Source organism: Nicrophorus vespilloides, unplaced genomic scaffold, assembly GCF_001412225.1.
Source record: "Nicrophorus vespilloides isolate i.1.1-1 unplaced genomic scaffold, Nicve_v1.0, whole genome shotgun sequence".
Lineage (NCBI taxonomy): Eukaryota > Metazoa > Arthropoda > Insecta > Coleoptera > Silphidae > Nicrophorus > Nicrophorus vespilloides.
In genome coordinates, this window is record NW_017099582.1 from 40,229 (window position 1) to 68,068 (window position 27,840).

A 27,840-nucleotide genomic window follows, 5' to 3' on the forward strand; every position below is an offset into this window, starting at 1 on the left:
ATTATTATTAATTGTTTGTTGTTAAATTTATCGTATTACCTAGCAACGGCTCAAAAGACACGAATCTTACAAGAATTATTTTGAGGGTCATCGAATTAATTTGAATTGTCTTTTTAACGGGGGAATTTTCGTTTTTATTAAACTAGTTTTGATTTTTTTTGTAACTTTTCTTAATTGATTTGTATTGCTGTGGATGAGTTTTTGGAGATGAGCGCGCGTTCCCGGGAAACCGAGAACACGTCCACTCCGGATGAGTCTCTTGAGTCACTGTTGTTGATGGATGATATTGTTGTTGCTGGTACGATTTTTGGTGCTTTTTTTTCTTACTTTCTGATTTCGACGACGGGCGTAACTGTTGACAGAAGATACAGATTTTCGTTAAGAAAGTTGTCTTTTTTTTTGTAAACAAAAGTTGTTTTGTCAATAAGTGTAAACTATGTTGTACGCTACTTACCGGATGAATGATGGCAACTTGAAGACTTTCTTTCGATCACACTGAACTCATGCATTTCACTTTCGTATTATTTTCTTTGCATGTTTGTTAATTCTAAAGCAGAGCGCTGTTCTTGTTGTTAATCGCAAAAAAACACACAAATTCGTATCGATTTGTTGTTGTTGTTTCTTGTTTGTAGATTAATATAAGCAAATAAAAAAAAACACAAGTATTATAGAAAATATATGCACGAAGGTTAAAGAGTGATAAATTCTATGACCAAATCATCACTCTTCCAAAAAAAGGATTTGTAATTCCCTCAAATCCCCGATTTTTTTTTTGTAATTCTGTTAAAAAAAATTAAGTTGTGAAATTGTTCGTTGCTAAGGTTCCTTATAAACCACACCTTTTACTCAATTAAATTCCTCCCACAAAATTCTTTTTTTTACTTGACTGCAAAATTCTATATGAATTCTTTATAATATCTCTAGATTTTGAATAATCGTGAAACGTCAAGAAAACGAATTTGAATTTGTAGCCACGCCCATCAAACGCCTACAAACAAATGCAGACGATAATTTGATTGGTCCAAAATCGATAAGCCACTCCCGCAATTTGTCTATCTTAATTTGTCTATCATACGTCGTAGATGATTGGTGGATTTACCAAAAACGAATTTGAATTTGTGGCCACGCCCATCGAACGCCTATAAAGAAGTGCAGACGATAATTTGATTGGTCCAAAATCGATGCCACTCCCGCAATTTGTCTATCATACGTCGTAGATGATTGGTGGATTTAACAAAAACGAATTTGAATTTGTGGCCACGCCCATCGAACGCCTACAAACGAGTGCAGACGATAATTTCATTGGTTCAAAATCGATAAGCCACTCCCTCAATTTGTCTATCATACGTCGTAGATGATTGGTGGATATACCAAAAACAATAATAATTTGCTAATTAAAAATACTGCAATACTGTAAAATTCTATATGAATTCTTTATAATATCTCTAGATTTCGAAGTCTTTTAATTTATTCGTTTGAATTCACAGTGCAGCGCTATCAAATAATGTCGCATGTTTTCAAATGCGGCTTATCGAATTTGAATTTGTAGCCACGCCCATCGAACGCCTATAAACAAATGCAGACGACAATTTGATTGGTCCAAAATCGATAAGCCACTCCCTCAATTTGTCTATCTTAATAATTTGCTAATTAAAAAATACTGCAATACTGTAAAGTTCTATATGAATTTTATATAATATATCTAGATTCTTTTATTTTTTTCTTTAAATTCACAGATCAGTGCATGTATATGAAATAATGTCGCATGTATTCAAATATTTATCATTAGTCGCAGATGATTGGTGGATTTACAAAAAACCACGCCTCTAATAAAACATTGATTAAGTTCCAAGTAAGCCATCATTTTTGCTTAATTTTAAATATCAAAGTATATTTGGACTTTGTGTACTCGATAAGTTCGCCAAATATTGCGGAATGTACATATTCTCTGTTGAAAAGAAGTACTGTCAACGTCATCTGTCAAGAAAACGATTTTGAATGTGTAGCCACGCCCATCAAACGCCCACAAACAAATGCAGACGATAATTTGATTGGTCCAAAATCAATAAGCCACTCCCTCAATTTGTCTATCTTAATAATTTGCTAATTACAAAAGTTGAAGCTAATAATTTAAAAAAAATACTGTTTTTAATAAAATAAATACTTTCTTCGCTCTAGCAATTATTTTTTTTTGATTAGTTTAATTAAATTCTATATTTCAACAAGTATCATTGAAATTATTGCTTTTTTGTGGTTAGAAAACAAGATAGTTTTCTTAAATTCGGGTAATGATACACTTGGAAACAGATTGTAGAAAACACGAAAGTATAGAGACAACAAAAAAACATTTAGATAGAGAAGAGAATAAGAGTACAAAACAAAATAAAAAAAAAAGAGTATACTCACAACATCTACAATTCGTCAATGGAACTAAAAGCCATCCGTTTATTTTGTTTTTATTAATTTAAACATTTCTCCCGTTACAAACATTATTTAATATTTATGTACATTGGAATTAATTAATTTAATTTAATAAAAAAATTAGGTATGTATATATCTGTGTGTATAATGTATGTATATAATATATTACTCAAAACACCCACAAATAGTCTCCAAGTAAAAATTCGCTAGATATATTTATATATGTATAATTTAAAAAAAACACACACATACGAGGGGACTGGACACGAAAAGACGAGAGAAAGAATTGAAGACAGGATCGACTGAGAATGGGGTGGAAAAAGTATTTGGCCATTTCGCTTTTTCACCCATTGAAAAACGAATTGTTAATGAACGAAATCAGGGATTTTATTATATTTTTTTTTGAGCTGTAGTCTCACCCCAAATCAGTTGTATTCCGTGTCTCCGTTTTTCATTACAACTATATATCGTTATAACTACGCTTCGTCTCTAATCAATTATTAAGTACACCACTCGGAACGAATTGAAAATTTAAATAAAAAAGAAAACGAGACAAGACGAAGGAAAATCATCATCATCATCAACATCTACACATGCATAGATATAGTATACCCAATTAAACAGAAACGAGAACATGTACACAAAAGAAATGGTTCAAGAATTGCTAAATTAATTTACTAACACTTTAATTATAATAATAATAATCAATATAAAATATAAAAAGAGCGGAATCCTATCCAAAAAGTAGTAATTAATTCCCGTTTGCTGCACCTAATCAATTATTCGTTCAAATCAGTTGTACAAGAACAAAATACATTCGACCAATTTTTTGTTCCATTTTTTTGGATAGAATCGACAAATTTCAAGAATAGTAGAAAGATTATATAGAGAGAGAAGAAAAGAAGAAAAAAAAATAGTAGTAGTAATAATAATCAATCGATCTATTTAATTAGTTAATAATTCCTATTGTATTCAATATATTTGAGCCAGTGTGTATTGTGTGTCAGTCTTTTAGCACTTTCTGAATATATTTCATTCTCATTCTTTACTTTCATTTTTTCCATATACGTTCTTCTTCATTTTTTTTTCCTTCAATTTTTCTGCATTCGCGTGCGCGAAAAACAGAAGAAATCGTTTAATAATAATAATTTACTAAATCACAACATTTTTAGTCCTTCCTTCGAAACGAAACGGAAAAAAAAACCAAAGTCATGAAGAAAAAAAAAATCCTCAATACACTATAAATATATATAAATATGACAAAAAAAAAACATAATTGAGGGGGGAGGAAAAAAAAAACAACAAAGGGATTTAAAAAAAAAACCACACACACGGATGTCAAACGAAATCGTCGGGGGAGAGGGTCGGGTTGGAGGCGTTTCTTTTTAGGAGAGGGCGGAGCTTATTTTTTTTTTGTTTGATTGTTGATTGGGGATGAAAAACAAAACAACTTGCCTGCCTTTTTCGGGGGATGTTGTTGGTCGATGAACAACGCCATCCTCGATCCTTATTTTTTTTGTGTCGTGTACATATACAAATCGGTTTGTTCCTAGTTTTTGTTTTTGTTTGTTTTTTGTATAAACGTAGCTCCGATTGCACACAGAGAATAAGTATGTTTCTCTCATCGCATCGATTAGGATTAAATTAACAACAAAAAAATAATAGAAAACACAAGAAAATTGAGAAAAAAAAAACAATAAAACGTCAAACTAGTTAATAATATATGTACAAATAATAAAGGAGTTAAATTCAGATTTAAAGCTGCTGATATCATCCACTCATGTAGGGACCATGGACGACACCGCACCTCGTGTTGGGGGTTGTTTCATATCATTTCTTTCTTTTTTTTTAATATAGCCCAGCTATCATCATCGAAAAAAAAAATTAAGGGAAAATAGCAACAACTATCCTCGATTTAGGGAGGCAGTCTGTTGTTTGTCTGTTTGGTGTTCTATTTCTCTGGGTTTTAATATTTTGCTCTCGATTTTGATTAATATTTTTAAAAATCTCGTATGCCGTTGCTGCTGTTGGTGTTTTTTTTGTTTGCTTGTTGTTTGTTTATATATATTGTTGTTGTTGTAAAAAAAATGTTTTTTTTTGGCTGTTGTTGTTTTTTTTTGTTGTTGTTGGGGGGTGGTGTTAATAAATTAGAACGGTCCATAAAGTAGGAGACCGAAAAACACAGCCCACATGAGCACTATGCCCCACACAGTGTACAGCGGATTCTCACCGTCTGCGATCTTTCTGGCGGTGAACTTCAGCGTTTCGTCCAAAAGCACGACTGGAATCGAGAACTTCATGACCGTCAGCCATTCGTCTCCGTTCAATGGTGTTACTTGGAAGATGGTCTGAAAGTAGGAAACGAAGATGTCATTAATTACAATGTACTTTTAGTGTAGTTGCGGAGATGTCTTCGGGCGGTTGCACTTACAGAGAGTACTTCAACGTAGAGGATGACGAAATGGAGACCGAATGAGAGAGCCATGGAGCCCATCAACCACCAGTTGGACCATGGAGGCATGGCAATCAAAGATTGATTTTCAGACAAGCTGCAATGTAACGAGAACAAGTGATTAGTCAATCAATATTTTTTTTTATATAAAAATACTAAGTTTACCTGTTCATGGCGTTCAACATTTCAATGGTTACGAGTACGGAAAGAGCCATGGTCATTGGATGAGGATCGGTGAAGACCTTGCAGTCAACGTTCTTGAATTCGTCTCCTTCGCCAATGCAAGCCAAATGGTGAGTCTTTAAATAAAAAGGAAACGTAAGAAATGCATACAGTTCGAAGATTGTGATCTATTTACCAATTGGTAGTAGTTCAATTGTGGTCCTTCTGGGGAGTACATGAACCACCAAGCGGCAGCACCGACGGTGGCAGCGCCTACGTATCCACCAATAGCCATATACCTGAAGAACAACCATCCGGAGATGAGACCTTCGTCGGCTTTACGTGGGGGCTTCTGCATGATGTCCAAGTCTGGTGGGTTGAAGCCGAGAGCGGTGGCTGGGAGACCGTCAGTGACCAAGTTGACCCACAAGAGTTGTACTGGGATGAGAGCTTCTGGGAGACCGAGAGCGGCGGTCAAGAAGATGGAGACGACTTCACCGATGTTGGAGGAGATGAGGTAACGGATGAACTGCTTCATGTTGTTGTAGATGGCACGACCTTCCTCGACGGCGGCGACGATGGATGAGAAGTTGTCATCGGCCAAGACCATCTCGGAGGCGGATTTGGCGACGGCGGTACCGGATCCCATGGCAATACCAATTTCGGCCTTCTTCAGGGCTGGGGCGTCGTTGACACCATCACCAGTCTATTAATTTATTATTAAGATTAACAATTGATTGATTATATGGATTTTTAATGATAAACTTACCATGGCAGAGATTTCGTTCATGCTTTGCAAGTATTCAACGATCTTGGACTTGTGGGCAGGTTCTACGCGGGAGAAGAGCCTGGCACGGGCGCAAGCGGCCTTTTGTTCGGAGATTGGGAGGTCATCGAATTCGCGACCAGAGTAGGATTTGCCGGTGGTATCTTCGTCTTCGGTGAAGACTCCGATACGTCTGCAGATGGCTTCGGCGGTGGCCTTGTTGTCTCCGGTGATGACGATAACGCGGATACCGGCGGCGCGGCACCTGACAATAGAGTCGAAGACTTCCTTACGTGGGGGATCCAACATACCAACGACACCAACGAAAGTAAGGTTGACTTCGTAGGTGTAGAATTTGTTGGAGTCTCCAAGATCCATCTCTTCGGGTTTCATTGGGGCATCGGCGGTGGCGAGAGCCAAACAACGGAGGGTGTCGCGGCCGGTACCGTATTGCCTGGTCACTTCCAAAATGCGGTTCTTCAAAGTGTTGGTGAGTGGGACCTTCTGGTTTCCAACGCGAGCGTGTGTGCACCTTTCCAAGACACCTTCTGGGGCTCCCTTAACGAAGAGTTTAGGTCCGTTTCCAAGGCGGGATGGCTTAAGAGGTACGCAGTAGGAGGACATGGATTTACGATCGCGGGAGAATTCGAGGGTGAATTCCTTCTTCCACTTGGTCTCGATGTCTTGTCTGACGACGATGGCGGCGGCGCGACGATCTCCGGACTTGGCAACGTTGAAGGGGTTCATCTTCTCGGCGAGGACGATCAAAGCGGTTTCGGTGGCTTCGCCGACCTTCTCGAAGGCCTGCTTGAACTCGTTGAAATCAATGGCGGAATCGTTGCACATGATGCAGACGGTTCCCAATTCGTGGAGACCTTCGTATTCGGAAGCCTTGACCCTCTGTCCCTTCAAGAATACTTCACCGATTGGTTCGTAGGTGGATCCGCTGATTTCGAATTCATGGAAAGAGCTGTCATTGCCTTCGACCTTCTCGAAGATGAACATGCGGGAGACGGACATCTGGTTGGTGGTCAAGGTACCGGTCTTGTCGGAGCAGATGACGGAGGTGCAACCAAGGGTTTCGACGGATGGCAGAGAGCGGACGATGGCGTTCTTCTTGGCCATACGACGGGTACCCAAAGCGAGACAAGTGGTGATTACAGCTGGAAGACCTTCTGGGATGGCGGCGACGGCGAGAGCGACGGCGATTTTGAAGTAGTAGACGGCACCCTTGATCCAGGATCCACCGTGAGCGGGATCGTTGAAGTGACCAATGTTGATGGCCCAGACGGCGACGCAGATGACAGAGATAACCTTGGACAATTGTTCACCGAACTCGTCCAGTTTCTGTTGCAGTGGGGTCTTGATTTCTTCAGTTTCGGACATCTCGGTACGGATTTTACCGATGGCGGTGTTAAGACCGGTGCCGATGACGATACCACGGGCTTTGCCGGCGGCGACGTTGGTTCCGGAGAAGAGGATGTTCTTCTTGTCCTGGTTGACGGCGCGTGGGTCTGGAATAGGATCGGTGTGCTTGATGACGGAAACGGATTCTCCGGTCAAGATGGATTGATCGATACGCAGGGTGGTGGAGAAGATCTTGATCAGACGGATATCGGCTGGGATCTTGTCACCGACGGACACCTCAACGATATCACCGGGAATGATTTCTTTGGCACGGATCTTCTGGATACCGGACTTGTCGCCACGGACGACCTTGCCCATCTCTGGTTCATATTCTTTCAGAGCCTCGATGGCGGATTCAGCGTTCCTTTCTTGCCAGACACCGACGACTGCGTTGGCGATGAGGATGAGCAGGATGACGAATGGTTCTACGAAAGCGGTGAAAGCGTCCTCATGATCCTCGAACAAGGCGAGAACCTATAACAAATATATCATCTTTAGAAAACAGAAAAATTCAAAACAACAACTTCACAAGTATGTGCCTACAACTCGGCGAAAGTACTTGTAGTATTAAGTAAAAAAATTACAAATACACTAAACACAATTTTACGACTGAGCAAATACAAATAAAGTGTAAGTTTCTTTTTTTTTTTTTTGTTAGCGAGTCAATAAATCCGAAATACAACCGCAACAGGAGCGGACAAGAAAAAGAAAAAAAAAGATTGAAATTGGCAAATTGTTATTGCAACACGGATCCTTTTATCGGTCGTAAATTGAAAATTATAATGTCGAAAATAAAATAGAGCTCCGGAATAATGTGCCGACTTTAAAAATATATTTTTATAGACTGGCTCCGACAGCCTCAAACACTAAAGTTCTATTTCAATGCGCACGTGGCCTTTATAAACTAAAACCGGCGAAAAGATAAGCAACCCAACAACGGACCAGCCGAAACGCACAGGGAGAAAACGATTTAAAATAAAATAAAAAAAGAAGAAAATTAAATACACACGCGTATGGTCTGCACGTTTTATGAAACAAGGATTTAGAAGGATCAGAGTTACACGATTCGCAGCATTCCGAACCGATTTTGGATGTACACGCACACACATTATTTCTAAGAATCGATCTAAAAATATATATATACTTACGAATGAAATAATAGCGGCTAATAACAAAATCTTGACTAGAAGATCGTCGAATTGTTCTAAAACTAACTGCCATATTGATTTGCCTGAAAAATAAAACAAAACATATGAATTTTATGTTAACACTTATATACATTTAAAGTTGAAATTGATTCACAAACTTATAAAACAAATAGAAGTAAACCATAGAAGACAACAAATCCTAATACAACAAAATAAGAATTTAAAAAAAACGTCATGGCTAATAGCCAAATAAAATCAAAACTTCCCAACAAATTAATAGATTCCCAGTTTCACAAAATAATCTAAAAATCAACACTTAAAAAACAGAGCTTCTAAAGTAAATACAATTATTACTTTTATGAGCAAGTTACAAACACTGAATGTTTATTTTTCTTACTGAGAATTACCAAGAATTTAATTACAAACAACATTGGATATACCCAGATGAAAATGAAATGAGTTTCCTTCGCATTCCCAAAAGTTCAAGACTTTTGATTGCTAAAATTGTAAGTATTTACAAACAATAATGGGACAAAGTGTGTAAAAAAAATCATAAATTAACTTAATTTATTTATGAATTTTCCTATACCAGTGATATAACTGAATTCTAATCGGGCATTTAAATAAATGGAATATAAACATAATGGGTTTTCAGTCAAAACAAGAAACAAAAACAGATGTGATAGAATAATTTCAAAAGTGGTTTAATCAGAATAAGAAATCCATCAGCGTTGAACGCGATAAACCTACGAACCCAAAGTCCATCTCTCGTCTAAAATCAATGTTTTTGGTCCGAAAATTTCACACAGAAATAAACGTAATTAAAGAGAATTTACGTTAAAAAAACAATGATTTGCAGAAGAATTTTGATTTAGAACTAAATGAAGATGAAATTTTTATAAATCTTATTGCAAAGACAAGATATTTAACTGTAAACTAGGTAAAAAGTAGTTATAAAGATCATTCATTTACGTAAAAAAAACAATGATTTACAGAAGAATTTTGATTTAGAACTGAAATGAAGAATAGAAATGAAGATGAAATTTGGATAAATCTTATTGGAAAGACAAGATATTTAATTGAAAACTAGGTAAAAAGAAGTTCTAAAGATCATTCATTTACGTGTAAAAAATCAATAATTTGCAGAAGAATTTTGATTTAGAACTAAATGAAGATGAAATTTGGATAAATCTTATTGCAAAGACAAGATATTTATCTAAAAACAAGGTAAAAAGAAGTTATATATAAGATCATTTTTCAAGAAACAAGTCAATATTTACTTGATAAACTCTTGAATAAACAAAAATAATGAAAACTTATGAGATGCAACAAATAAAAATCAAATAAAAGAGAGCTTGACAGTTTTCCAAAGCAACGAAATATCACATTCAACTATAGTAATAATAAAAAAAACTGTGAATATATCGTGCATGAAAGGAGCAGAAACTCCTCGTGCGGAAAAAGGATTCTAAAAGGGTGCTCGAGCAAAATATTTCGCGAAATACCAAAAGCAATAGAGGGAAAGGAAGAAAAAACGACAATTGTATTTCGAGCACCTTGAGAAAACAAATAAGTTTTACTAGAAGATATAATAATAAAGAAGTCAGCTCGAAATAGATTCGCAGAAATCAAAATAAAATTACGACGCATCGATTTTTCATTTCATCTTTGCTTATTGCAACCTGGAAAAACATGAATTTCCATGAAGTGGATGCAAACTCAATACTCAAGTCGTAATCCGGTGAAATGTATAAGAAAAAGCTTCATTGCTCAAGAAATCGAATCAATTCAAACGAAAACAAATCTCATTTGATGCTTCTATTGGAAGCTTCCTTTTGGCATTTATTTTTTATACCAATTGAACGTGTAACTTAATTATGATTAACGATTTCCTTTGTTTCTTTATCGAATAATGCACTTCCCACATGTATCAAAAAATAATCATTAAAAAAAACGTTCCAATTTTAGCCTTCAATCAAACAATTACACATTTTCTTAATTGATTATGAAAAGATTTTTCGTTCAAACTTACAATTTCTTTTTTCTCAATTGATTATTACAGATTTGTTAACAACTATTTCATATATCATTAAAAAAAACTTCTAATTTTAGCTCGAATCAAATGATTTCTTCAGTGATTTTTTTTTGCTTAAATTTTCATAGACTTTGGTATTTACTAAATTCTAACTATACCAATTGGCACAGATAAAGAATGTAAAAATACATAAACCTCTTTGACTTCCATCCAAACATTAAATATCTAATTTTAACTCTGGCTCTTTTGTAATCATCTAAAATAACGTATTTTAAATAACAAAAAAAAAACTTCTTTACATTAATAGATTAATAAGAATATTTAATTACACCAAATAAACTACTGAAATCTGCTATTTAATTATAAGAATGAGTATTTCCAAATTTTCATTGTTTAATTGTTGTTCCAATTATCAACGTTTTCTAAACTATCTCTAAACAATGGTTTTCATACAAAAAAAAAATGTAACTTTGGATCAAAAACATCCCAAAACTTTCTTTTTCTTTACACTTAGAGAAATGTCGTTTGAAAAATACCATTTTGTACTTTGTATTTTTAGATTGATTCAAAAAGTACTACAATTTTCAAAGTAGTTCAAAATATACTTTCTTTCAAATGATTCAAAAACTTACAACATTACAGTTGAAATAATTGATGAAAAAGGTTGGATTACAATTAAATAATGACTGATTTCTACGTGTAAATAATATCCACCCACGTAAATGGAAAAGCGTCTGGAAAAACTCCAAACCAATAGGATTTCTAACAAAATTCGTGAAACGTTCCAGAAACCAAGTATAAAATGAAATATCCATTAGCATTTCCCAGCGTCAATCAATCAATCAATCTTTGGAGGAAAATTAACATGCACGAAGGAAATGCTCAGAGAGAGAAAAAAAAACATCATGATCACACGAGCTATGACCCATATAATATATAGCACGAACGTGTGCACATGTTTTTTTCAGCTCCGCCACCACCGACGCCTGGAATACGAATACAGAATTCCAGGCCACATCATTCAAAAACCCAACATCATCATTACACAATCGATACACGGCGGAATCAGAAAGAGAAGATACACAGCTGTGAGTGCGCGGTGGGAAAAAAAACATCTCTTTCTCTCTCACGGTTTCGCGGAGAAACAACGCTCAAAGAGAAAAAAATATATTCATTCCCCCGGAAAGCGGTGAAGTTAAACCGCACAGGAAACGACGAATTTAAACCAATAGAAGTCAAGGAAAACACTACAAATAGGAAGTAGCATCAAATCGATGGTTGCAGTACGTACCTTCTTCAGCAGGCAATTCTGAAACAGACAAGAAAAACAATGGATTAATCATACAATTTTTATTAGGTGTAAAATTAAATTTAGCTTTCGATTTCGTCCAGAAATCATTTTACTTCAAACGTTTTGTTATTATCAAAATCGTCTTCTATTTAACACGTATATAATTCAACTGTTTATTTTGAGAATCAGCTGCATTTAGCACGATGTCGATAGGTGAATTCAACAAAGAACTTTTTTCAAACGGAGAGGAACGAATTGAGTCGCATTACATTACTCAGCAGAGCAACAGAACGCGATCTCCTGTCGAACGAATGACGTTTTTCATTACGTCAATGGCGAAATGACGTGGCACCATGTACATTCCGCTCTCTTTCCTCAAGCGGAGGCCAGCAAAATCTAAGTTCGCTTTTGTCTCCCAGAGACAGCAGAGCACGCTTAGTTTATGGACATTTGAAAGAGCAACCGTTACTTCACCAACAACAACAACAACAAAAATAGTCAAATTCGATCAAGTTCTTTCTTTGGTTCTTCGCGCTTTACGCAACGCCGCTTCGCTCCGGTTTGTTTGCAAATGGGAATTAAGATTAGATTAGAAAATACTCCGAGCCGCATGGTTTTCCTTATCCTCCCGCCTCATGTGTAAATACACAACGATTATTTGGTAACAATAAATAGTCGGAACGGTTTACTACAAAACGGCTGTTTAGACCTGTGCTATTATTTCACTTCGACTTTAATTGCTGCTCGAGAAAAACTAAATGAGAGAAACCGGAGAAGCTACAGTAAACATTAACGGAGGAAATTTCTAACTACAAATTACTTTAATCGCCGTTTTTCGTGCAGAGACATCTTTATACTACTTTAATCTCGTTATAGCACAAGGATTTTCTTAAAGATAATAATCACAACGAAGATTACATAAATCTTCATTCTTACTTGTTTGTAATTATTTCACAAACAATAAACATTTCAGTTATAATTACATCTTTTTTTTTTAATTATTTTTGTATAGAAAAAATTTCCTCAAATAAGTTTTGAAAACATTACTTGATTAGTAATTAATTATTATCATATTTGATCATCGAATTTCTTAAGTATAACTGAAAAAAAAAGTGAAATTTTTTATATACTTCAAAATTGCAAACAATTCAAGTTGTTTTCTATAATTTGTACAAACAGTTCAAATTCAGAATTAGATTTAATTATTTGTAAATTAAACAAACAGAATTTAAAATAGTTCAAAACTTGTGTTCATATGTCAAACAAAAAAATTCTTATCTACAAACGTTGGCTTATACAAAAACCACAATGTTTTTAAAAATTTACTTCGAATTTTTTTTTATATAATTCTAATAATTAACACAATCTTTAATTGTGTTTCTTTTGTTATATAACAATTGTTAAGTAATGTTAATTAATTGTTATCGTCACGCCTTTATCAAACCACTCATGAAACCAATTACATAATCGAGTATACGATTTGAACTATTTTAGAAACATTACATCAAAGAGTTGTTTAAAATGCATGTGAAACTCGTTTCATTATCACGTATAATTCCTGAGAGCAATTAATGAACATTATCTCTAATCCGAAAACGCACAGAAACAGATAATGCAGCTCTTAAACCTGTAGGAATCACGCATTAATAATAAAGAGCTTTGAAACTACTTGAAAACTTGATAACGATGCAAATTAACCTGGATTCATTCACTGTTTCAATTTCCATTGAAAACTTTGGAAATTCATTGATTTATTGTTAAGACTTTAGAAGTTTCAAACACCGTTTATATTATTCTATTCAATGAAGACAAATTTGTGTACTCTTAAAGACTTAATAGTTACGTAACTGATGGAACAAAAATAAACGTTTGCAATTGTCAAAAGTGAAGTTTAAAAATTGAAATTAATTAATCATTTGCGGACAACAACAAAAAAAAAACTTGGCATCGCACAAATTGGCACAAATCTCGAATTCCGATTGCGCAAAAAAAATAAAGAAAAACCGTACATTTCTACCAAAATTATTTATGTCTACGGTAAAACACAAATTTTAAACAGCATTTATTGCATCCACGCTGAAAAATTCGGTGATTTGTCTTGAACGTAATTCATTTAACCGCGCAGTTTGTAAATAAATAAAACGGAATAACATATTTTTTTTGTGTATAAATACATACGGCAGAGACAATAAGTTTATTACATGCAAATTGATTGACGTACAGTGCATATAATTAACAAGTATAGAACGTATAAATAAATGTAACCGTAGTTATGAAATGAGTCGAGAAAAGGTAGTTATTTTTGGATAAAATGAAGTTGTTTATGCAACAGATTAAAGTAATGTCCGTTGGCAGAAAAAGTGTCGTGATCTTGGCTACTTTTGCTTACGAATCAGAATAGAAAGGACGACGCGACTGCATCCGACGTTACGGTCGACTTGAATGACGTACTTTTTCGAAAATTGCCAACATTTGCTTGTCCACTACATGAAATAAAGTATAAAGCACTGCTTTATGATTTTGATGTAAAGCCAACTGTTGCTTGATCGATATTAAACTATTAACAACGCTGGTGAAGGGAAACCCTTTGAGGTTTGCTTTGCTTGTTATTGTTCGATAAATCTATGGGGCGGATAGAGCTAATCCCGTAACCAACTAAACTTGCTGCTCGTTGCAGCTTCCTGCTTGACCTATATACAAATTATACGTGAATATTCCTGAATGGAACAGCTGCAGTTTACTTGAACTACTCACTTCCTCACTGCACAATCTACAAATTAACATCAAAGATCCCAAAATAACAAATACATCATAATTAAACTAATGATGGAACGAAAAGGAAGCCATAGCTTACAAACAATGGTAACATTCAAATTATTTTTTTTTAACAAAATATTGTTTTTTTCATCCAATTCTATTAATCATTTATAGAAATCCCATAGCAATGATTCATGTGGTTTTTAATTCATACTCCTTCGTTTTTGTTCGCAATTCTTATTACAATAAATGTTGTTGTTCATTTCAATATGAATTATTTACCATAAAAAACATCAATTTCATCAAATTTTTAGTTTATTGCAATTTTGTAAATTCATCATTGAAATATTGATTTTCAACATCAATTCATCAATTTAAACTATTATAATATAAAAAAATATAAATGTTTCATCATTAATAAAAAAATTAAACTTATTTAAGAAAATTTGTAGCAATTTGTTGAGTTTAACTTTCTGGTGCGACGAATACCGTTCCAGCTCTGAACTTAAAATTATACCGAATGCAATTAACTGCTGTAATTAAGCTTCGAGTGTCGTTTGCAAAGACACCGAGGAATCCAATCTTAATCTAGATTCAGTTTTAAAAGTAGATAATCTCCACGAACGAAACTTTTTATTTACTGTAGCAAAAAAAAACTCGTTAATTCTTATATAATTCCCTCAAGAAGATTAATTAAACGAGTTATAAATCAATCAAATATGAATAAAATTAACTCTACTAAAATTATTACTACTTGTACAAAAAAAATATCTCTTTTAATTTAATCTGAAGTATAAGTCAATATTCACAACTGCAATTTATATAATGAATTTCGTTATGGAATTCAAGTAAATTCTGTAAATTTTAGTTTATACTAAAAAAGTATTAAGTAGTTTGAAAAATTATTCATAGATGGCGTGTTGGAAATTTATTTGTTCTTTACAGAAAAGTAACTTGTTTTTATTATATAATTTCTTTGATATTAATAGTTTTGTTTTGAAGCTGTTAATAATTATTTAAAGATAATTTGAACTGTCAATCACAGATGGAATCAAGTCTACTAATTTTATTACTACTTGTACAAAAAAATATCTCTTTTAATATAATATGAAGTATAAGTCAATATTCACAACTGCAATTTTCATTTGAGCAATGTTTACCTTAGTAATTGGATCATCCTTTTAAGCTTAAAGCCAAAGTAAATCAAAAACTTCTTCAAGAAAACTCTTTTAAAGAAATTGTAAACAACTACCGACGTTTCCTCTTTAAATCAATACTTGCAAATATTTTTTTGTATAAGAAAAACAACTACTAATTTAGGCTTAATCAAACATTTTTTTTAGATGAATTAATCAGCGTAGTAATAACAAATCTCTTTAAAAAGCTTGATTAAAACGAAACAAAGTGTCTCATGTTTGTCCGACTGTGAAAGCCATAATTTTCATGTCCGTTAATGAAAGAAGAGAGGAGGGACAAACACCCCTGGTTCCCGTTTTCATCACCCTCTTTTAATTCAACATGTCCGCACGGATTTCTCTCAATTTTTTTCCAGAAGATGCTTACCATTAGGTCCGTATTTCTCCTGATTCCTCTTGACTTGCTCAGGCGACAAGCCCCGCTCCGGATCAGCGTTGAAGTGGTTTAGGCACTCCTCCACGCTTCTACTGTGGGCGTCCTCCATGGTTAACTCTCAGTTCTGCAATCACAAAGAAGAAAACAATACATCAGTACACATAGAATAAATAAATCAAGCTTAGATTAAAGAAATAATCGAATTCGATGGTAGCGCCATCTAGGAACATACACGAAAGCAAATTTCACATTATCGACAGATATTCAACCGCAATTATTGATTGACGTAAGTAGAAGATTAAAGTACACCTGATACGGTGATTACTGAATTGAAGCACGGCAAGGCCGAACGTATTAACGGAGGATTATAAAAAGAAACAGCAAGATTTGCAATTGGATCGACAATTGAGATTTTTTATGAATGGCCAATTAGACCCAATATAGTTAGTTGAGGAAATGACGTGTTTTATTTTGCACGTCGAATAACTAGTAAAACTCATACAGGTGGTGATAGTGGTTTCGAAACGCAGCGACAAACAAAGGCCAGGATGAAAATACGCAATTTGCTCGTGTTTTCGCCTCAGAGTATTGATAAATTTACGATGTAAATTTCCTTTACGGATAAATCACGAACAAAAGTAGTTGTAGTATAAACGCACAGTTCAATTTTCGCGTGTACAGGAAGTAATAACCGAACGGAAATTTAGATTGTTTATATATCTTGATAGCGGTTTTAATTTCTTTTTCCGAAAATTCGAAATTTGTACCTAAACTTTCGACTTTGTTTTCTTTTTCTTCGTACCTGCAGCAAAGGGAAATGATATTGAGTAAACTGTGGAAGGAAGAAGAGCGTTGGTCGTAAAACGGCGTGCAGGAAAAGCAAACACGTGCGTCTGTTTTGCAACTGGAAAAGAAGTGGTGAAGCAGTTGCATTTTTGTTTGTTTTCCTGTTCTCCGTCGATTTCGGCGCGTCTCATATGCAAATAGAAAGGAAAACTTTCCCAGTCGATTGCTTCTCCTCCTCTCTGACGAGCGAAAGGGAAAATAAATTTAGCCTTCCATTAGTGAGTCACGAGCAGTCAACGTTAGAAGAATGAGAGAGAAAATTGAGGGTAACGAAATGAATCCTGAAACAAGAAACCGCTTTCCTTTCAGCAGAAACCAATTTCGGAATCGAATCCAGACGTGCACTCTAGTAATTTTAGACACGCCATCTGTGATTGACAGTTCAAATTATCTTTAAATAATTATTAACAGCTTCAAAACAAAACTATTAATATCAAACAAATTATATAATAAAAACAAGTTACTTTTCTGTATAGAACAAATAAATTTCCAACACGCCATCTATGAATAATTTTTCAAACTACTTAATACTTTTTTAGTATTAACTAAAATTTACTTTGATTCCATAACGAAATTCATTATATAAATTAAAATTAATTAACATTTTTGCATTTTAAATTTCGACCCGCATGTTCACGCTCTACCAATTTCTGCATGCAAAAACGTATATTTAAATTCTCGATTCGAGACAAACTAAAAAAGCTCCATTTCCGGGTTCGTAGCTGCGAGCTTTATTAGCATTTTAAATGCCAATTAACTCGATCCGACGATGAGAAGAACAAAAAAAAATAACTCCAACAGACAAGAGAATTGATTATAAATTAATAATTACAAAAATGTTATTAAATTCATGAAAATATTACTGAAAAAATGTAATTTTCCATTGATTAGTGAGAGATAAATTCACAATTATCATTAATTTGTTCAAATCCGAGTGAAACGGGAAAAATAAAGCTGTTGTTGTTATGCAGTCAATGTAAATAAACTAAATATTCAATGAAAACGAGGCGATGAAAACATGTTTTCAATTTAATTGAATGATTCAATATTTTCAATCACATCATAGATGTCGTTGTTTTTTTTTCAGTTACATTACTCCAAGAAAGAAATTTTTACAACTGTCATTTTTAATAAACGTCAAACTACACAAATGTCACAATTCAAATAAACGTCAAACTAAATAAATGTCAAATAGAATAAACGTCAAACAAATGTCAATGATAGATGTCGTTGTTTCTCAGTTGAAACAAATTTTGTAACTTGTTTTAACTGTCATTTTTAATAAACGTCAAACTGCACAAATATCATAATTCAAATAAATGTCAAATAGAATAAACGTCAAACTAAATAAATGTCAAATAGAATAGATGTCAAACATAATAAATGTGAATCATAGATGTTGTTGTTTTTCAGTTGTTGAAACAAATTTTGTAACTAGTTTTAACTGTCATTTTCAATAAACGTCAAACTGCACAAATATCACAATTCAAATAAATGTCAAATAGAATAAACGTCAAACTAAATAAATGTCAAACAGAATAGATGTCAAACTTTATAAATGTGAATCAAAGATGTTGTTGTTTTTCAGTTGTTGAAACAAATTTTGTAAGTAGTTTTAACTGTCATTTTTAATAAACGTCAAACTGCACAAATATCACAATTTAAATAAATGTCAAATAGAATAAACGTAAAACTAAATAAATGTCAAATAGAATAGATGTCAAACTGAATAAATGTGAATCATAGATGTTGTTGTTTTTCAGTTGTTGAAACAAATTTTGTAACTAGTTTTAACTGTCATTTCTAATGAACGTCAAATTACATAAATGTCACAATTGAAATAAACGTCAAACTAAATAAATGTCAAATTGAATAAATGTCAAACTGATTTGAATTTGCATTTGATTAATCGAGTTATTCGCTCGATTCAAACTGTGCGTGTTGATGACGGCAGAAATTGCTACACGATTTTGGTGGAGAGAAATATTACAATATGGAAATGTGTACGTCAAGCGCACACAACACACCAAGGACGATCGCGTTTCAATTGCTACAGTTTAAATTCGCATATTTCCCCCGAGTGGAAATCGAGCTGAAATTAAACTGAAAAGAACATAGTTTCCCACGCAATGAAAAATATTATAAAATTTTAAACGTTGATCTTGTTCATTTTCGACGTCAACGAACGTGTCGAATTGAAGAATAAGAACCAGAATACAACAACAAAAAAATATGTTGCAAGAGAAATTTTAATGAAATTCGCAACAAAGGCGGAAATGATGGTCGTGTCACGGTCGACGACCTTGCGAACATTAGGATTTAACGGCAACCAAGGATGGTTCTTGAACTGCCGATGAATTCGGTATGAGGCTTGTATTTCGGAGAGCGCACACCTTTTTTTCCCCAAATTAACACCGAATCCAATTGCATTTTTATGGCAATCGGGATTTATTGATCCAAATCCAATTTCAATGCTTCAATACATGAAACAAGCATATGCAAATCGTGTATGATTTACAACAATTAAAGCTACAATTAGAAAAGTTTAAAATCTTATGTATCAACCATATACAAGAAAGGTAAAGCTCTAAAGCACAAGCGAAGACAGATGTAAGCTCTTTCAGGACAGGACCTACCACAAAAAGATGGAGAAACTTCTCAGGCAACAATGCTCCTCACTCTCCCCAACAGGTATTAAACCTTCAGGTAAATATTAAAGGGCGAAGGACCAATTTGGGACCATCTGTCTTCCGCTCACAAAGCCATGAATATTCTAAGAGAATCCATTGTGTGTTTCTACCCCATTGTATTCATTCCTTCCATCCAACCCAACACAAAATACATTTATATCAACTGCAATAGCGGAAACTTTTCCTCCGGCGAAGTTTCATTAAAAAAAAACTTTAATTAATCCGGTTTAAATTAAACTCGAGCGAACAAAATATAATATTTCGAGCGAAAACTAATTACTCCACATATAAAGCTGGAAAATTCCTTTATTCTCACGTGCAATCAACGCAGATTTCCTCCAAAAAGTCACATAATAATAATCTCCTCACAACTACTTACAAATCAAATAGAAAAAGCACTTATCTCGTAATAATCAAACAAATTTTGTAAGAAATGTGTGTTTTGGAATATAGGTTGAGAATTCTTTATGAAAGAAACACGACACGATTCCATCGATTTTCGAAGATTGACATCAAGAATTTAAATAAATAAAAGAAAAGTTTTTACATCACGAAATAATGACGTGGAAACATCTTCTTGGAAGTAATTACGACAAATTGAATATGAAACGTCGTAATTGTTTAATTTATATAATTCAACGTGGGAGTATCTCCTTCATAATTCATCACATAATGATAGTATTAAGAAAAAATTGATTTTTTTCTACATAGTAAACGTAACTAAACTTATTCTGTATATCCACTTTATAACTTATAGTTTTAGTTACATTTTAATTGCCCGACAAATACAAACAGAAACAACCATTTTTGTAAAATGTAATAAATTCCTTTCAAACACATTTTTTTCTCTTAATGAATAATTCATGCACGTAAAATTCCGAAAAATAATGCAGATCGTAATCATGATTAGCTGTGGTCATGAGACTTCAACTCGCTTAATTTACTTAACTGTATAAGAAATGAAATAAAAAAAAACAGTGATTTTTCCTTATTTTCTCGTGTTCTTGTACTACTTCCAGCATCGAAGCAATTAATTAGCTGAAAATACTTTTAAAGAAAATGCCACAATTATAGTACAAAACGCTTTAATTGATTTGCTTCGTGCTCGCATTTTATGTAATTAAAGTGCATTGTTATTACTTAATTAGATGTTTCTTGTATTTTTGTTTAAACTCTGGAAAACATTAAATTGTAATTATTGAGAAAATATTGACTGAAATTAAATAGAAATCAAATACATTTCTTTCCACAAATAATTAAATTTAAGTTATTTATAAATTGAAGATAATTGTACTAGTTTTAAATTTTTTTGACGTTTATTCAATTTGACATTTACAATTAGTTTGACGTTTTGTTTAGTTTGACGTTTTTGAATATTGTCAAATTAGGTAATTATTAATAATTGAGAAATTGAATGATTGAAACTCTTCTTAAATAATTGCTCAATCAATTAATGTAAAAATATTGCTACTCATTGCATTGGTAAATGTATGAAATTAAAAGTAAATAAATAAAAGCGATAAATCATGGAAATTAAACTTACAATTAAGAACATATGGAAATATGTAAGTGTTTGATAATTAAATAAAAATATTTGTTCGCAAGGAAAAACATGATTTACTTGATATTTCCTTATGTAAAGCAATATTGAACATTCCATTAATTCCAAGGACAATCTTATATGCACACACACACACGTAATTTACTATAATTTTGTCCCTTTCCACACAATTAATTTATATTATAACATTTACTTGTAAACGCACACAAATTAACACATTCAATCAGATAATACAAAAATTGAAATATTTTTTAATACATTCTGTTGAAAATATTAAATTTTTGAGCTGATTAGATTTAAATTATATTTAATAATAATTGCAAAATATTATCTAAATAACAATGCAAAAATCTTGACAAGTTACTAAACAATAATTGCTGTTGTTCTGGAATTTTCTAAATATTGAAAACATTACGTACGCAAATGAAAAAAAAAAATAGTTGAAAATACGTCAGAACTTAATACAAACATGATGAAAGTGAATACAATTTTTAAAATAAGTCACAATTAGAAAATGTAATATTGTTTAAGTTGTAACGATTATTGTGAAATATTTCTTAATGAATTTTGTCAATTTTATAAAAAATTTACACAATTGTCTTAATTGTCTCAAGTTCATTGAATCTATGATACACGTGGCTTAACCTTTGTAAACTGTAGTTTATACAATTATTTTCTCTTGAAACAAACGATTGTAACTAAAGTTTTATGTTATTATCACAATGGTTTATAGAAGCGATGCGTATTTAAACAACGGATTGCAGCCTTGATTTAATTATGAAAATCCCGAGGAATAATTCATTAGACACACAACATAGCAATTGAATATTCAAAGCAAAAAAAAAAGGAGGACAACGTCCAAAACATCAATTAGTACCCGAAAATCCTGGCCGTTTTCCACACACACAAACACACCAAAAACCACTCAGAAGAGAGCTCCTCCGCACGAGCCGCTCAAATTATAAACGGTCTATAAATAAACCGGCAATTATTGTGAATGCAATAATGCATATATTCATGTGCGATTTCGAAAACTGGATAGAGGAAAAAAAAGCATATATAATAGTTAATAACACCGCTAGAGTCTGTACACGTCACAGTCGACGACGTCAGGAATGGAGGAGAGAATTAGAGAGAAAAAAAAAGGATCTTGGTGAGGCTATGCCTCTCGCTCCTCCTACTATTACAGCTCCTTCCTCGCCCTTCGCAGCCGGCAAACAACAACAGCGCGTAACGGATACGTGGATGGAATCAGCTGAAGGGGAGACAGCTTCTTTAGCGAATGGAATTTACGTGCGTTCGAGAGAGAGAAAGATCAAGATTAAGGAGTCACGACTTTTGTAGTGAGGTTATGTTGTTGCACGGAAATTGCGTGCACGGGCGAAAGTTGCCGGAAATACGAACAGAGGGGAAAACGCTTCTGTTTTTATTATTATTATTATTATTCGATTTTGAGGTTGTGGAAATTTGGTCAGGTGATCGTCTGGGGGGAAAAGTTGCCTCGTAATCATCGAAGCAGGCGATCGCTGCAAGTGACGTTGACACTTGAGACACGCTCCACAAGTTCTGCACGAAGAAGCATGCCTACCCGAAATAAGGGTTTTTGTACTACTACTATTACTACTATTATAGTTGGCTGAATGCAACTTATCCAACTTATAAACCATCCTTCTCACCTCTTCTGGATGTCTTCAGGACTTCTTATAGTTTTACTAAGCGATGACACCTATCTATGAAGATTAAGCGACACTAACTTCTTCGACGACGGAAGCACACTTCTCTCTTGTGGACTCGGTGCACTTTTTCATCAAACGACCGACATTTTACGACTGACAGACTCTTGACTACTATTTTTACACACTACTGCTTGCGCGCAACTCGCGAGCACACCAAGCTCGACACCTGTCAAAAGATCTTTACTACCGCAGCGCCCTCATCCACGTTGCCAAACCTCCTCCGAACCTATCCCCGTCCATCTACAAACCACCCAAATCCATCCACAATCAACCCTAATCCAAACGAAAACCCTTTCCACCATAAACCAACATAAAGCAGCGCTTTCCACAGACCAATCACCGCCCAAACCCTTCAAATAACCTAAAGACATTAGGCAACGACGCTCCTCAACCCTTCAAAATAACTTAATCCCCAACGAGATAACCCAATCAAACCACCAATTACCAACATTAATCCCCAACAAAACACTAATTTAAATAAAAAACCCCGATTTCACCAATCGCACCTTCCAGAATTTCATGTGGAACCTTCCCATTGGTCACTCCGAATTACCGCGTAAAATTCAAAACTTCAATTCAAATTTAAAAACTTAAAAACAATCTAATTATTAATGAATAATAAAAGAAATGTCTTTAAAATAATATTTATTTCATTCATGATTTACTAAAGTGTAATAAAAATTTAACATTGAAAATATTAATGTTTTTTGTTTTTTAATACGTGGTGTGTAAGTTTCATTGTAATGCAAAGTGCTAATGCGTTCCAGTCCGAAAATACGAACAACAATAACATTTGTTGTGTAATTCGTTTGTTTTTCTTTTGTTTCTCTTTTTTGAGAGCGCCGTGCCAAGTGAGTCAAGTGAGCCGAGGCACAAATTGGAATGGGAATGAGCTCAAAAAAAACAGATTCTTTATTTACATGCAACGATTTAAGTTTTTCGTTAATTTGTTGACAAAGAAAAAAGGAAACGTTGTTACTACTTATGCAACTTATGTGACACGTGTGTAAATCCATTAATCTTTGATTATCATTAATAAAAGTATTTTTTTTTTTCTAAATAATTATGAAATTATTACTAATTAGTACTGTTAATTAGTCTTGCAATAATGGTAATCATTGTAATTCAATTATTGTTAACATTTGAAATTGTTTTTTTTTTGTAATACAAAGTTGGTAATTTTTTAAGAAATATTGACAACTCTTAGTAACAATATTACAATGTTAGTTCTAATTTTGTTAATTAGAACTACTTTTAAAATAAAAGGAAAAAAAGATGAAAAGTTCGTAAATGAAACGAATATTTTAAATATAAAAATTACATCTTATTTTATAAAATGTTCATTTCTTTATATAAAACTTAAGAAAAAAAATTATCTGTTTATGCGATTGATGAGTCAAACAATTATTATAAAGGTAATAAATCAAAATGGACCAATGGGATTTCAATAATTCGAAACGTCATAGTGAATCAGCCAATCAAAATACAGATTTTCCAAAATGAAAAATAATATATAGAAAAACGTGATTCATATACGAAAATATCCAAAGAAATAATAAATAAATATGTGCATTAATCAGAATGTGGAATCCCTGTGATTTCTTACGGCAATAAACTTTTGGACTTTATGAGGCGACGCCGCCTCCGGATCGATTATTTACATAGAAAAAAAAAACATAGAGGAATAGAACTTGAAAAGAAGAAAAAAATGGAAAGATATTATTTACGCATTGAAAATCGTTCGGGTTGCCAGGAAATTTTCAGCAGAGCCTGAAACGACTTCATAGTAAAACGTTTCACTATTTCAATTTTTTTTTTCTTCTTTTCGCGATGAGTTTGATTTGAAACTAAGGATTTTATGTTGTTTATTTCGATACGCTTTTTGATCATGCAACTGCGTTTTCTTAAACGACAATTTTAAAATAACGGTTTTATTCTGGTTGTAAAATTTGTCTTTATGGTCGACGATCCATTGAACGCGAATCATCTTTTACTCGTTTATGTAACTACCGCGTATTCTCCAATTGTTTTCCAGCGTACTTTACGAGCATCTTGCAAACTGGTTTCGGAATCTTACTTTATTGGCCGCAGCTTTCCCATTGCTTCGTTTCCTTATGATTTAGTTTTACTGAGTTTATTCTAAGAGTACTTAAATTTAACTTATATTCAATGGACGTTTAACTTCTATAGAACATATGATAACTTTGAAATTGAAAATTGACTTTAAAATTCTTTAATGTACATTACATAAAGATGACAGTTGACAGCAAGATTGACAGTAGAATTGTCAAAAATTAGAAATGACAGCTTCGCTATGGTAAAATGATTAATTTTAGCTTATAATATTTATGACAGTTAAAAAGTAATTAACATAAATCCTTATTTAGTTGTCAAATGTCAAATATTTTAGGTTAAAATTGATAAAACAGCACGTAATTATTCAGCAAATAGTCAAATGATTAAACAAAATCTAAAAAAAGTACAGACTTATCATAAATAAGTAAATAAGTCTCATGTAATTAAATTAAGTTTCAGTTAAAAAAAAAACCGAGTATAAATATTCTTCAATTAAATGAAAGTATTAAGTATTTTATTTATTGAAATGTTCAATGTGTAAATAAATTCGAAAGTTTTATTGCTCCAAGGAAACGCTTTAACTACGTGACAAGAGGATTAACGGTGAGTTATCTGCAGTAAATAAGGATGCGTTTCCTTCTTGCGAATGTTTCTATTAACATCGGATGCAACAGGTGCTCGAAAACTCGCAACATAATAGAAGAATCATCACAGCAGCAGCAGCAATATATATATATTTTAATTTTCTCGAGGTTCGGACCTTTTTATATATTTAGTTTCGAGCAATAACTCGTTTTTGGCACGGGCCGCCCGGTATTTCGTTATCCGGGTTAATTTTAATAGCGAAACTCTAGCGCCATCTCACGGTCACTTCTCATACTACATTTTATATAGTTCATATTTTTAAAAAAGTTCTTTTTATTACTATAAGTATATAGAATGGATGATAGAAAAATATAAATAAATTGAGTCTTAGTTGTTTATGGAAGATATATGATTGAAAAAGTGGAGTTTTTTTTACATTACTACAAATATGTAATTATGATTTTTTTGAAAGTTTTTCAAGAGTTGCTATAAGTATATAGAATTAATGCATAAATGATAGAAAAGAGACAAGTTTTTTTACATTGTCTTTTACAAACGTCTAATGATGAAAAATACAAAGAATGTTTAGAATACTTTTGTTTTGCTATAAGTTTGTACGATAGGAAAAGAAAGTAGTTTGTAGCAAATATCAATGAATTGAGACTTAATTTTCTATAGTGCAGAACGGACACTTTTAGCATTAACTTTTGAATACTTCTTTTTTAAGTGTTTTACAATGTATAAAGGTTACAGATGGAAAATAAAGTTTTGGTACACTAGTACAAGCATATAAGATTGACGTGTGAAGATGTAAATACTTTTTTTCTTGATAGAAAATTTTGAGTAAATTTACTTGAATAAAGACCAATATTTTCATAACGCCATCTAACGGTCAATTTTGCAGTTTTTTAAGTTTTGCAAAGTTTTACTTAAGTATATCAGTGTGTAAGATGGATGGATTAAGATGGCAAAAGATGTAAATATAAATAAATAACTAAAGACGTGGATTTAAATGTTGCAGCGCCATCTGACTGTCGATTTTGGTATTAGATTTTTGAATGGTTCTTTTTTTCAAAGTTTTGAAGAGTTTTACATGAGAATGAGTGTGTGGGATGCGAGGACAAAGATGTGATAGTTGAGGTGAGGTAGAGAGAAGTTTGAGCAAATATATGTGTACGTGTATATACATATATATAAATAAATAGAGAAGAGGGAAGACGTAGGAATATCGAAAAGTGCGTCATCGCGGATTTATTTTTAGGGACCCGTTCGGGTCCCGGGTCCGGGCTCATTGCCAGCCCACTCAGCGGATGTTTTTAGACCAGATCTCTATCCCGTTTGATTATTTTGGCAGAGGGTGATATTTTCTAAGCCCAGGACGACGAAGAAGATGATGATGAACGAAAGAAAATTTTTTGTTGCAAAAAAAAAAAATTAAACTCGCAAGGTTGTTGAGAATCCGCGCTCGTTACGTAATTTAACAAATTCACGATTGTTTTACTAAAAGTTTTTTTTTTTTGGTTTTTATAAAGTTTGTAAACTATAAGACTTACCCCTTTTAGGTATCACAAAGGTTTCTTTGCGAATGTTCTCGTTAGATTTGGTGGTCCCAAATGTTCCTCCTCTGTTGCTTATATCGTCGTCGTCAGTCACTAACAGCACAAAAATTAAGTTAATTCTTCTCGGTTACAAAAATTAAAAACAGTTTACACGAGGCTTAGGCCCCATGTGCTGGTTTTTGCGTTGCGAACGGCTGGACTAAGCTGCAGATCGGAACGGGCAGTGGATCGAGTGCGCTTTTGGCTTTTATAATCTCGGTAGATACCTGTAGGTGACGGGCGTCGTGCCAAAATCCGGGGACGAAACTCTCAGGGCAAATCCCTCGATTCGGGATTGCGCCGTTATTTTTCCCGACACACGCACGAATCCCGCACACTTTCATACCTCCAAGTATATGTATTATACATACACGGACACACATGTACAAGCTCGGCGGTGAAGGAAACGGACGACTTTATGAACTTTGCGAGCTCGTAAAACGTAGAGGTAAATGAAGAGAATAATAATAAGACTTTTTATTTATTTATGCTTTAGTTTATTATTTGTTGTTGTTTTGTTTTGTTACTTATTTGTTTTGTTTAGTATCATTAAATGATTGTTGATGAAGATTCAGTTAATGGCATCGTCGAAGTTTACAATATAAAATTCGTGTTTGTTTGATTTGAGCAAGAAAAAACGTTAAAGTAATTTAAAAGTTTGCACATTCAATAAAAAGAAAACCTAATTTTATAAAGATATCAATTGTGAACTTAACTATAGTTAAGCATATTTTTCA

At 33.3% G+C, this 27,840-nt stretch overlaps 1 protein-coding gene across 2 annotated transcripts; it reads right to left on the minus strand.

The window, feature by feature from the left end:
• LOC108564820 (calcium-transporting ATPase sarcoplasmic/endoplasmic reticulum type) lies at positions 1-27,266 on the minus strand. 2 transcript variants are annotated; one of them, XM_017923970.1, is made up of 10 exons: positions 22,785-22,937; positions 16,003-16,135; positions 11,683-11,700; positions 8,357-8,439; positions 5,805-7,682; positions 5,232-5,741; positions 5,039-5,172; positions 4,853-4,970; positions 4,652-4,769; positions 1-352 (listed from the first exon to the last, which is right to left on the minus strand). In XM_017923970.1, exons 2-10 carry the CDS (start codon positions 16,118-16,120, stop codon positions 324-326), a joined length of 3,006 nt encoding a protein of 1,001 aa, XP_017779459.1. In that variant the 5' UTR covers positions 16,121-16,135; positions 22,785-22,937; the 3' UTR covers positions 1-323. The 2 variants fall into 2 exon arrangements, with proteins under 2 accessions (XP_017779459.1, XP_017779458.1); XM_017923969.1 differs by lacking the exon at positions 22,785-22,937 and adding an exon at positions 27,059-27,266 and having other exon boundaries at positions 13-352.
• Between the last annotated feature and the right edge of the window lie 574 nt (positions 27,267-27,840).

Bases quoted from the DNA above. Each gene is read 5' to 3' on its own strand.
- LOC108564820 (XM_017923970.1), bottom strand. From the start codon at position 16,120: ATGGAGGACGCCCACAGTAGAAGCGTGGAGGAGTGCCTAAACCACTTC. The intron at 5,742-5,804 runs GTAAGTTTATCA...ATAAATTAATAG, and splicing joins TGAACGAAATCTCTGCCATG to ACTGGTGATGGTGTCAACGA. The intron at 4,971-5,038 runs GTAAACTTAGTA...GTTACATTGCAG, and splicing joins ATGTTGAACGCCATGAACAG to CTTGTCTGAAAATCAATCTT.